The 13,431-nt window shown below is 29.4% G+C and overlaps 1 protein-coding gene across 10 annotated transcripts in view; it reads left to right on the top strand.

Moving 5' to 3' along the window:
* The window catches only part of LOC145182799 (DNA helicase MCM9-like), a 169,116-nt gene that overhangs the window by 82,399 nt on the left and 73,286 nt on the right, over positions 1-13,431 (top strand). For 3 of the 10 annotated variants that reach the window (XM_090084634.1, XM_090084632.1, XM_090084633.1), the window contains exons 7-9: positions 6,802-7,021; positions 9,186-9,329; positions 11,485-11,722. The exons of 6 other annotated variants lie outside the window; for them this stretch is intronic. In XM_090084634.1, coding sequence (XP_089940760.1) covers positions 6,802-7,021; positions 9,186-9,329; positions 11,485-11,722 — 602 coding nt within the window. The remainder of the gene's footprint in view (positions 1-6,801; positions 7,022-9,185; positions 9,330-11,484; positions 11,723-13,431) is intronic. One more of the 10 variants, XM_090084635.1, reaches the window with a different exon arrangement.

Raw genomic sequence — 13,431 nt, 5'->3', positions numbered from 1 at the left:
CTTTGCACAATCCTGACAGTTCCATGAGGTGAGGACTGTTTTGCTGAGATAACAGTCGATACAATCTGTTCACTGGCTTTTGGATCCTTTGAAGCAAGTTCTTTAAGATTTTCTCTGAAGGTGTATTGATTGCACTGATATGACACTTCTCTTGCAAAAAGTGTGAGACAGTCTGAACATCTTCTTTGATTTTGTGAAGCTCCTGAAGATTCTGATTTGTCCAAAGGGTGCTTTTAAAGTGCTTTCAAATGACCAATTCGACAAATAATGCAATCACAAGGCTGACCACATGTCTCTGGTCTAACCAGGACTTCTGTGAAATCATAAAGTTTTGGAAGAGCCACATTTTCACCTTTGCACTTTTTTCCTAAAAGAACCCTGCAGGTATTGCATATTCCACTTGGAACTCGTGAGTCAAAAAAGTCAAGTGTGAATGAAACTGATTTCTTGATTTGTTCAATCAAAAAACTTGTCAATTTTCTAGTACATTTGTTCAAACATAGGAAACAAACTGTTTTCCTAAAGTCATCATGTTTTTTAACAGAATTTGGCTTTTTTGCTTTGAAGTTAAAAAACAGTTGTCATGCAGAATTTAACACTTCGTAAGGTTAGAATTATTTTGTTCTATCTCCCATTTTAAACGTTGAAAGAAAGTTTTTGATTTTTTTCTATAAGTAAAAATTATTTAAAATTTTACTATTACTTTTTTAAGAAATAATAAATTATTCTTTAAATAATTTATATTTAAAGGAACTATTTAGAAAAAAAATTTCAAAAAAAAAATTTATTTTAAAAGTAATCATTACTTAGTAAAATTAACAATTCATTTTCTCTCAATGTTTAAAATTGGAGATAGAATAAAATAATTCTAACTTGACGACTTGACAAAAACTGCTTTTTCCTGGAATTACAAAAACTTGTTTAGAATTAAATATTACTCACTAGGGCTTCGTAATAATAACAAAATGTTTTTAATACAATTTCTGACTTATTTTTATGATTTTTATTCCAAAGATACATATTGTACCGTTTTGCAAACTTTTTGGACAATGCCAAAAACTTTAAATTGAATTTTTTTTCTCGGGCGGTCATAAAAGATTTCAATTTTTGGATTTTTCATATCAGGAAGGTGTGTATATTGTTCCCACCAAAGGGTTTTTCTGGTGCTTTTCAGAGTAATTATTCTCATTTTCGGACAAATGTGAAGTTTAAATGTAGAAAAATCAAATTTGAATATTATACCAGAACCTCTTGAAATGCTTCCTGCATTGTTTAGCATAGGAAGTTTAGCTAAGACTTCTGCAATTGGCACCGACCACTTATTTTGTATATCAGGAAAGTAAAATATATTAAATCCTACTTTTTTATTCAACAACTTAACAACCAAAATGTTTCTATTTATTTCTTCAATTCTGCAAACAAAAGCTAATGTTGCATTGTTAAATTGTTGAAGCACATTGGACTAAACACAAATTTCCATGATTTAATGTTTCTGTTTTCAATTTTTCTGTGTAAACAACAAGCTTGTCTTTAAAATTTAAACTTGTTTTATTTTGCAAACAAGAATTACTTTTATTGTGCATACAGGTAGAGCTAGAGGCTGTTGATTAATTAATTTTTTTTGGAGGGTTGATATGCTTGTTAAATATTTTCTTTTTTACTTAAGTTATAGATTCTGTTTTTGGTGGTCTTTCTGGTGTGTCTGTTAAAATTCTTGATCTTCCTTTTTTTCTGCCTCTTGATGTTTTTTTTCTTGGAGAAATGGTGCTTTTGGGTATTGTTTAATCATTTCAGGAGATAAAACTGGTGCAGATGGCTGTGATGGCTCATCAGTTGAGTTTTTATATGCATTAAGTGACTCATTATTTGGCACAGTAGCTTCAAAAGTTTTTACTATAGAATGATCACTAACATTTAAAATTTTAAAATCTATGTAGCTTTTTTTATTATTGTCATTATTGCTAGATTGATAAGAGATGTAATTAAGGCTTCAGTTTGTTACCTCTGAACAATGGAAATCTTCATTTGTGAATGCATTTCTTGAAAAAGCAAAAATACCACATTTTTTGGACCCTGCAGTAATATTATTTGGTGTAAATGAGCTATTATATGCAGGGGTTACTATACTGGCTAAATCATGAATTGTTATAGTTCTTCCTGGGTGATTTAACAACCAGTCATTTTGAGATACAGAAAGTTTTTGTTTAAAAGGACCCAATACTGAAACATCAAGAGGTTGAAGTCTATGTGTACAATGTGGTGGGAATGTAAGTAAAACAATTCCATTTTCTCTGCAAAAGTTGATTGCATTAATAGTATAATGGCTTTCATGGTTATCTAGTAATAACAAAATCTTGTTTTCTTTATTGCACTTTGAATTGAACTTTAAATGTTTGAGCACTCGTATAAAAAGTTCTCCTGTCATCCATCCACTACTGGGGTTGTTAGCAAATCCAACACAACCATTAGGTCCTCCTGTTAGCATACGCTCTTGAAATCTTGCTCTAGGATAAATAAAAACTGGTGGTATATTGTTTCCAACTGCGTTAATAATAGCACACATAGTTACAAGCTGCCCTCTTTCAGCTGAGATGTTTTGACCAACTTGCTTTTGACCACGCTGAGCTATGACATTTGGTGCCTGCACAACAGTCATGACAATTGTTTCGTCTATGTTAAATATGCGTCCTGAAGAATATTTTGACTTACAGAGTACTCTCTCTAAGTTGAATTGAAATTCATTCATATTTTGTTGGTTAAAATTTGTTGCTCTTGATAAACTTATATTTTCTGGTTTGTGCAGAGAAAGCTTTTTGTGTCTTATCATAAATCCTTTAATCCATTCAATTCCAGGAATTTTATTTTGGCTCCAAAGTTCAGGACATTTTTTCAAAGCATTACTATATTCATATGCTAAAATTCTAGATTGGTAATAAGTTAAACCATAATTTATTTTTGATGATTTCAACATATAATTTTCTAACATAGCTTCTTCTGCATTAGTAAATACTTGATTCACAGAATATTTGGTTGAAAAGTTATAACTTTTTGATTTTCTATTATTTCTGAGCATTTTTATTCTGTAAGCTAACGTACTTTTAGAGCACCCAAATACACCTGCAGCTTCTCTTAACTTCATTGTTTTATCAAAAACATGTTTAACTGCAGTTTTTAAATTTTCCTTGTTTATAAATCTTTCACATTTTAATTTATAATTGCGCACCATTTTTAAACTAAGTTTAATTTTATTTGAAGATAAGTTTGTTATGATCTGCGCAACATGTCCTAATGTGCCCCGTGAAAATCGTCAAATGCTGCCTCAACCCTGATCTCAGGAAACATTCCACAATTTTTTTGTGAAGAATTTATGTTTTATCGTTGAATTTTTTTATTTACGTCACAGAACATATACCTTTCATAGAAAATGCAAAAAATAATTCCTGGGGTGGAGTAAATTTCTTTGTAAATCCTTACACTTAAGAATTAAAAAAATTAGAAAAAATATCAAAAACCACAAAATGTTTGTAGAAAAGCTACCTGACTGCCTTTGTGAAAGAAATCCTGACGCTTACGTGTGAAAGTATTTTCAGTCGACGAATATATTTAACTTTGTTGAAGAGTTAGTATTTTTTTTTTATTATTCGCATTGTCCTAAACTACACCTGTCCTAAACTGCCCCCCTCTCCCCTACTTTTGTCAAGTTTAGTACTGAGAAACATCAATTCCAACAAAAAATGATACTAATTCTTGTAGCATTTCATAAATTTGATTTAATTTTCTCTTTGTATTCACATGAATTTCCTTTGGGGATTGTATATGATAGTGCAAACAACACTTGTTGAAATAATGTGTAATAAATGCAAAGATGCTGATAAATTTTGTGATCTCTATGTTAAAACTAAAAAGTCAGTTTCATTTAAAAATGAAATTGACAAGAATAAATGCAATACTTAGTATCAACAGGAGAAAGTTTTTGGAGGTAATGGAAAAAAATAATTTGAAAAAAAGAAATTTGATGACCTTTATAGTACACTTTCACCTTCCTTATGCATTATTTCATTATATAGAGACAGTTAAATTCATATCATGATGATAAGACCTAACTCCATAGTGTTTCAGACACTACTGTTTTTAAATAGATTTTGTTGAAAAAATTTCAAATTTATGGATATATATAGCGCAGTTGGCATAAGAAGCGAGTCACTGTGTTCACTGCTTCATTTTGATATCAAGATTCATGTTAATTAGCTGTCATAGTTTCAAATTATTTAAACTGGGGTTGTGGAGTTGGAGTCTATGTCTGTGTCTGAGGTTGTTTGGGGGCTCCTGAAGTAAGATTCAGTAAAAATGTACTTGCTCTGGGCTATATGCTTATGCTTAGTTCTCATTTTTGTTGTTTCATTAAAATGAATGCAAATTTGTCAACTTATCAGTTTTACAGCTACTGTCCTGCAATAGTAACAGTATTACTGTTCTGTTATGGTAGTAGTACAGTGTGGCACAAAGCTTTTAACATTTGTATTCCCTTTAATCTTCCCTATTTATTAATTCTTATTAATTCTATAGCACCTTTATATTCATTTTTCCAAAAACTAAGGGTCTGCAGCATAAATTAAAAAGTCTTTTCATAGCAATTTTTTTTTTTGACACTTAACAAGACAAAACTGAGCAACACAAGACCGTCTTGGTCTTGTGTTGTAAATGCTTGAATCAATCAAGGTCAATTTTGAAAAACCACACCTTAATTAAGAAAAAAGAAGACACATCTTGTTATTGATTTTTAACAAGACATCTTTGTATTGAACAGTATTTTGTATTCTACAGTATTGAACTTCTGTATTCTACAGTATTGAACTTATGTTTGGGTATTTATTCTTGCATTTTTTATAGTGCAGAGTACTTTTGTCTCACCAGAGTTGTGTAACATGTTATATGTATCATGTTTTTTTATGCGCGTTCTAAAACTATTAGTGCTTCATCAAGATCAATTTAGTTCTTGTAAGAGTCAATTTAGTTCTTGTATTGCGTTGATGGCTAATTATCATAGACAGCTCAGGCTCATAGGATCTTAAGCTTTCATTTTAAATGTTATTTACTAGCTGGTAATAATTTAAAGAATTCTTAAGATATTAAGATTGATAGCATTGTCTCATTTTTAATTTAAAAAGATAGAATATTAAAAGTTTAGAAAAGATCACTGTAAGTTCTTTATTTTAACTGTAATTGGGTTATCATTCTAGGTTTTATACCTATTTGTGGCTAAAGTGAAAAACCTATGAAATGGTAAAGTAAAATGGATTAAGTAAAGGTCAAGCTAGGCTATGATAAAAGTCAGCATCAAAGAAATATTAATAGTCACTACCTGCCACTAGTCAGTTTGAATATACATTTAAATTTAATTTTTAACTTCTTATACTATGATTTAATTCAGAAATTAAAGCACAAATGACAATATGTAATGTGGCCTTCCATCATGTTATGATTCCAGGTAGTGATTTGGAACCAGTAAGCAGACTGATCTATATGTTTTCTTTAAGCAGGCTTACTGATTTTCTGAACAAAATAATATAAATACAAAAGAGTTAGCTGGATTTACATGGAAAGGTAGTATAACTTAAAGATCTTTGTAAAAAAAATTTAACCTAGTAAAAGTTTATAATTGGAATCTTGTTTCTCCTCTGTAATTTATAGGAAAGTTTTTTTAAAAGGAAAGTAGTTTGAAAACTATAAATTTATTTTTTTTACATTTCACTAGTAATCTGTTATTCAATTTCTAATTATACAATGCACAATGAAATAATTCATTTTTTTAGTTACAAAAATCTGAAAATTTACTGTAGTAGGTACTTCTTTGTTGATGTACTCTTTTTAACATGTTTACAAGTTTTCAGTTATTACTTTTGTTCTATTATTCAATAGTTTGTTAAGTGGGTAGGATACTTTTAATTAACATTTGTGGCACTGGACAATATCAATTGTTTTTGTAAAGCTTGACAATAGTTATAAGTTCTTATTAGTTAAATTAATTCATCAACGTTATTTTGAAGAGGATATGTTAATGTTTTCTGAGAAACTGTAAAAATATTTTGTAAAAAAAATGATCAAAATTATACACTAAAATGGTACACTAGACTCACAAAAAGTATTTGGATGGTTGCTTTTTTTGAGTTTTTTTTTTTTAATAGAATAAACAGATTAAGTCCTAAATCAAATTGTATTCTAAATAAAACTCTTAAGTAGAGATTTTCTTTTAAATACTTGATAAACACAACACCTAGCTGCTGATTATAAATTTTTATAAACAAAGATCAATTTTTCACATAAAACTATAATTCAATTAAACATAGATATATTTACTTGAATTATAACTATATGTCTAAAATTATATTTTGAGTGCATTTTATTGCATTTTTATTATTGTTATATTGTTTTTGTTATAGTATTTTGTTAATTCCCAGAAGAAATTGATTACTACTAAAAACATTCTTTTTTAAAAAATTACTGCAAATTTTGAACTTCCTTTTTATGTCTGTGAATCTTGGTTTCCTAATATCCATTTCATATCCAATAAAAAATAGTTTCCTTTTCTGAACTAATAAAGGAGCATGAAATAAAATTGCTTATTCAAAATTAAACTCTTTTACCATTATATAAAAAAAAATTTACCAAATACTTATGGCGGTAACTTAAGCTAAAAGAATTGAAACTAGATTAAATTTAGGCTGTAATATGTTAGGTTTTGAAGATAAAAGTATTCTAATGCTTGAAAATTGATTTATTATTTTTTACAAATATCTTTAGGTATACATGAGGCTATGGAGCAGCAGACAATTAGTGTTGCAAAGGCAGGCATGGTTTGTAAATTAAACACTAGAACAACAATAATTGCAGCTACCAATTCAAAAGGAAAGTATGATCCAGATGTAAGTCTATGTTCAAATGTTGCCCTTGCAAGTCCTCTTTTGAGCAGATTTGATGTGATCCTAGTATTGAAAGATAATCAAAATAAAGAATGGGACAAGTATGTTTGTTTACATGCTAATTTAATTTACAAACAACTCAAATTTTTCTTTATTAAAATGAAAAATCAATAAAACTTGTGTCACAACTTCAAAACTGACATATTTAAAAAGTAACAGCTATGTTTTTTGTTAAACCTTTGAAATTTTCCAAATTTCTAAGATATATTTAAAATAGAGAGTCCTCTAAAATATTGTTAAGAGTAAAGCGCTATATGTATCTAGTCAAGAAGTTTTTCAAAATTTACACAAACTTTTTTAAAATGAACTTGCTTAGGTCGTTAGGAAAGTTTGTAGAACTCCCCTTTAAAAAAAAAAAAAGATTTTTTTTTTATTTTATTTTATTAAATGTTCAAAATAATGTCCATCGTTATCTATACAAAGTTGCATCCTTTCAATCCATTAGTCAAACATTTTTTTATACTGTTCTTTGGGTATACTTTGAAGTAGCTTTGTCATGTGAGTTTTTTTTACTTTCGATGTGAGTATCGTCATCAAGATTTTTTTTATCAAGTTGAATAGCCAATAATCAGATGGAGCTAAGTCTGGTGAATATGGTGGGTGGTGAATTATTGTAATTCCAGCTTGGTTTAGACAATTGTGACAGTTTGAGTCACATGGGTCGAGCATTATCATGGAGAAATTTGAAATTTTGAGTGAATGTTTTAAGTCTTTGCTTATTTATTTCGCATATAAGAGGTTTCAAACAATTTTTTATATTATATTCCCTAGTAATGGTGTCTCCCTTTTCAACATAACCTAAATGAACAACACCTGTTGTTTTAAAGATGTAGAACATGTTTTTCAGCTGAAACCTGTCGCATCTTACTATAGTTCTTGGACTTTCACCTTCACCGACCCAACTAGGGTTAGCCAACTTGTGTCCAACTTGTCTCAAATAAAACCACGACTCATCCCCTGTAATAATATCACATGGTCTCTGTGGGGCGTTTCTGAAAAGAGCTAAATTTTCCTTACATGCCTCAACTCTATTCTTGCAATTATGATCATTTAACTCCTGGGTATCCAACGTGATGTTAGTTTTCTTTTTTTAAATGTGTTGTGAATGATTTTGTTGATTGTAAAACAATTAATCGATGTCAGGGGTTTAGTTATATCATGTGTTGCATGCAGATTTTCTTCAATAATGGCTCACACACGTTCAATATTCTCAGCTGTATACATGGTTTGAGGGTGCCCTGAGCAAGGATCATTTTCAAGACTTACTCTACCATCTTTAAATGAAGTAGCCCACTTGGCAACTGTACTTTTTTTGGAGCTTGGTCACCATGAACTAAAACCAATTCATTGGTTATGGCTTGTGCTGAAATTCCAAGTAGAGCACAGGTTTTAATGTATGCTCGATATTCAAATTTTTCCATTTTTAAATTTTTTCTTTTAAATTTATATAATAAAATTTAAATAACTTTTTTAATAAACATTCAAAATATTTCAACAAGTACTTAAAATGTTCATAATTAAACATAGTTTAAAATGACACGTAAATATTTAACTATTTCCTGTCTCGTTTCCTAACGACCTAAGTAAAATACACTTAAGACAACAAACATTTGTCATCAAATTTTGTGAGAAGTTAGTTGAATTTAAAAATAGTTATGGTAACTACAGCAGTTGTTGTATAGTTGAATTAAAATAATAATACAAAAAGGATTACAAGGATTTATACTCTAATCAGGGCCATTATTTTTGTTTTAGATATTACTGTATAACAAGTGTAAGCAGTATGTTTTTTAATCTAATCTACTACAATAGTGTAATGTACACTATAAGCACTATTTTAATGAAGATTATATACTTTTTGTCAATATTCCATTCCATTTCAAAGTACAGGCAAACAGAATTAAAGAACTTTTGTGTACTTTAGTTCTGTTTCCTGTACTTAGATTCCCTATTACATTAGTTTTATACTATTATCATATTACTTGGTTACTTAGGAACTTTTATAGATGTAAGAAACAAGGTCTTTTCTGTAATACTTTTTTGTCTCAAATACTTTATAAGATGATTGATATTGAAATAAAACACTCATAAAGTGTTGGAAGAGGCTGTATTATGAATTATAGTTCTGTCAAGTATATTTTAATTGCCAGTAACTACAAAGAAATGTATTCAGTATGTCTTTTTTTGTTTTACTTTTTCCCTAAGGTACTTATCAAACAGCATTCTTATGCATAAAAGAACTCTGAATGAATTAGATCCTTCTAACTATGGTTGGAATATTGAGCAATTACAAACTTATTTTGCTTATGTAAAAACTCTAACTCCTGAACTTTCTAAAGACAGTTGCAGGTATGTACATTTAGAATATTTGAATTTTTTGTACGTATTTTAGATTATTTTCAGCTAATATAAAGTAGTATAATGCAAGAACTAATTCTTTTTTAAGGTTATGTAAAAAAGGATTGTGGGAAAACTAAGAATAAAATCCTAAATCAAATACATTGGAAACCCCTGTTATGTATTGTGAATTTTTTTCATTTTGATCACTCACCAACAAAGTCAATTTTTTCAGTAATATAAGATGGAATGTGATAATGCAAATAACATTTTTTTTTTATTTTTTATATCTAAAATTTAAAAAAATTGACCCAAGTAAGAGTTTTTTTGTAGTTTCATTTTTCATAATGCATCTAATAAAATCTTTATTAATTATCTCACAATTATTTTGTTTGAGCCATAACAAAACAATCTCAATAGTTTCCTCTTTTGGCTGGAATATTTAGGTAAGTTTATCAGCAGAAATATTCTTTCCACACAATTTTGAGTCATAATCAGAGACTTGAAATAGGAACTCTTAATACTGATATATTTTATCTTGTTTCAATAAAAAAGTTAATTCAATTGTATTATCTACAGAAACTCAGTCACCTTGTATCCAGCCAATGTGCTGCGAATTGAATAAATCTTGATCTGTTGGGAACAAGCAACTTTTCTGTACATCCTTCTATTAGCTTAAATCACTTCTATTAAGTTTAAAAATAGTATTTTTTAACATTTTTAAATTTATTAGAAGAATGTAGAAAAATAAGGTGTACTTTTTGAGACCTTTTATCTACTTCATCCCAGTACAACTCAATAGAGTTCACTATAGGACTTTGCAGTGACCATGTCATTATTTTTAGTCTATTATTTTATTTTTAATATATATTATATTTAATATAATATTTTTAATATGTTTAATCTATAGTTTTGCAGACTATGTAAGTTCAAAACATTTACATACCAATATCCTATGTTTTGAGTTGTTATCATTGCATGAATATAAAATTCTCTTCTAGTAAATACCCCACTTTTGGTATTACCTAATTTTTTGCAATATTTTAGGATAATAGCCTTCTGCATAATCTCACATTTTGCTTCAATAGCTTACGCTTGCATTCAGGCTTGTGGAGCAAAGCTAAAGCTGGAGCTTTTTTTAATTTTCTAATAAAATGAAAGTTTGCTTAAGTAGTATTTTCTATATTATATCATTTAAATATAATTCAAAGAGTAGGAAGTAATGTGTATAAGAAGCTGGACCCTGAGCCACAAGCTGAGTCAGAGCCATGAATTCTCAGGGAGTCAGAACCAAGTCATTAAAAATAATCACAACTCTGCAAGCATTGCTATAGTTTAAAGATATCACTAAAAAATAAAGTGTAAAAATGTGTTTTTTCCACAATCTGACAATTTTAATAGCACGTTTTTTTTTATCTGTTTGCTTTGCACTTGTTATTTTGATAGCTGTTAACAAAACTATTTGTTCAGCAATGCTTTTACTACTGATGCACAGCATAGATAATAGAAGATGTACACACAACCAAGTTTATTGAAAAACTAAACTTCTTAACTAATATGCATCACTCTCTCTCTCTCTCTCTCACTCTCTCTCTCACTCACTCTCTCTCTCACTCACTCTCTCTGGTATACATGCATGTATGTATAACAGATTCATCATGTATGTGCAAAGTTTCAGATCATTTGTCAAAAAAAAAAAAAATTACATTAAAAATAATTTAATTTTGTAAACCATTTCTTGGACAATTTAGTCTGAATGGGATTACAGATAGCCTCTGTTCTTGCTTCATAATTCTGTTTTACATTATTTTATTACAAAACTGTATTAATTTATAATATTGCTCTGACCAAATAATAAATGACAAGTTTCAGCTGATCAAAAATTTAGTGATCCTTCATTCTAAAATTAGTCACTTATTAATGAAGTAAAGTTGTATATTATTTATTCAATGATAATGAAAATTTTAATTGTATATGATTTTTAATGTAATTTAAAAACATCTGTGGTTTTACATAAACTTATTTTTTAGTTCTGTGGGTATTGAAGTTTCTAAAATTTTAATGCTAATTCATATTATATTTTTAAATTGATTTTAATTAACATAAGATCTAAAAAATTGAAATCTATAAGTTGCAATAATATTTGGATTATTTTTATAAAATGGAGTATCCTTCAGAGCTACTATCAAGCTCAAAGAGCTGCTGCTACACGTAATGCTGCTGCACAGACTACAATACGTTTATTAGAAAGCTTAATTCGTCTCTCTGAGGCTCATGCCCGTTTAATGCTTCATGATGAAGTTACTATTCAAGATGCAGTTGTTGCTGTTTGTATTATTGAGAATTCAATGCAAAATATGTCTCTACTTGGATGCTTGAATTTTCTGCATGTTTGTTTTCCAGAGGTAATTTTAAAGAGTTTACATTTTGGTTAGTGTAAAGGTTTCACTGAATCAATTATTCTGCAAAAAAATATAGAATGAATGATGGATTACTTGCAGGTATTCCGCTATTTCAGTGATACTAAGAGGTTTGATCAACTATCATGTAAGGATTTGCTATTCTTTTCTAGGGTACCTGGTGCTGTGACCTCTCTTATACATAGGGCAACTCTCTAAGATACCATCTAAATGATTAACATATGCATAGCAAGTTGAATCAATGTTTATGAAGTGCAGCAGAGGTTACATATAGTAACAATCTGAGATATTGTTTTAGAGGGTTTTTTGAAGTTACTTCTGCTCTAGAAATGTTCTTAGAGTAGTAGTTACTATTTAATTTTTGACAGCATAAATAACTTTCCTCTAATTAAATGGAATGCTCTAACATATCAAAAACTGAGATTGTGGTTTATAATAATTTTATTGCTGCACTTATATATACACATAAATCTAAATACTTCTGCTCTAGAAATGTTCTTAGAGTAGTAGTTACTACAGCTATTCACAAAAGTTTAAACGATTGCAGAATTTTTATCAAGTATGTTTGGTTATTGTTTAATAAAAAAAACTGTAAAATAATATCGAATCAATTTTTTTTATTTAATAAATAAAAAGTAATTAGATTTAAAATAAATATGAACATATTATAAAAACTTTAATATTTAGTTAGAAAAAAACAATTACAAAAAACTTTATAGGAAAAATAAGTAGCACAAAAGTTTAAACGAATTGCAACATTCGAACAAAAAATGAAAAAAAAAAGCGAAATTAATATTTGAAGTGTCCTCCTTTGTTTTTATAGCGAAGATAAACTTGTTTATGCATTGATTCAACTAATTTCATGCACATCACGCGAGGTACTTTTAGCCAGTACTCATTCAAAAGTTGCTTCAAATGCTGAGTTGATTGAATTTCATGGTATGTCAGTTGATTGTCGAACCAAGACCAAATACTTTCAATTTGGTTGAGATCTGGTGATCTAGGGCACCAGGGCATCACATTGAACTTTTTTTTCAAAAATATTCTATGATTGAGTGAGCTGTGTCAGCTTAAGTCCTGTCTTGTTGAAAGATAAATTGCTTGCTTCTGCCATACAAGTGTCTGATTGATGGAACTAAACACGTTTCCAATGTGTTCTTGTAAGTGTATTGATTAAATCAGCCTTCGTACAGCTCGCAGAAGCCTATACCTTTGTGAGAAAAACATCATCAGATGCCAACCAAACCTCCACCGCCTTGTTGACGATGTTACAAAAACCTGTCTGAATATTTCTCAGTTGCAAATCTTTTAACATAGATTCTTCCCTTGCGGTTTACAACTTGAAAGTTAGCTTCATCATTTCAAATAACTTTTGCCCACTGTTCTACAGACCAGTCCAGCCTTTCTCTGGACCACACTCGTCGATTACGTTTATCCGTGATTGAAAGAATAGGTTTTCTAGCAGCTATGTACGTTCCAATACCTTTGTCCAACAATCTTCGTCTCACGAGCTCTCTGCTAACTTTTGGATAATTTTTTGACTCATTGAAGATTTGTGCTAGCTTTTTGTAGCTGAGTCTGGGGTTTTCTCTGCTCATTCTGAATATACCATTTTTGTCACGGTTGCTGAGTTTGGATGGTCTTCCAGTACACGGCATGTCGGAGACGTCCTTGGTAAGTTCCCAGGTTTTGAT

The sequence above is a fragment of the Hydra viridissima genome, unplaced genomic scaffold (assembly GCF_058129835.1).
Source record: "Hydra viridissima isolate aposymbiotic clone 2 unplaced genomic scaffold, HvirCarnegie_v1 scaffold_4, whole genome shotgun sequence".
NCBI classification, from domain to species: Eukaryota; Metazoa; Cnidaria; class Hydrozoa; order Anthoathecata; family Hydridae; genus Hydra; species Hydra viridissima.
Note: the sequence above shows the minus strand (reverse complement) of the source record. Positions and strands in the feature narration are given on the sequence as shown.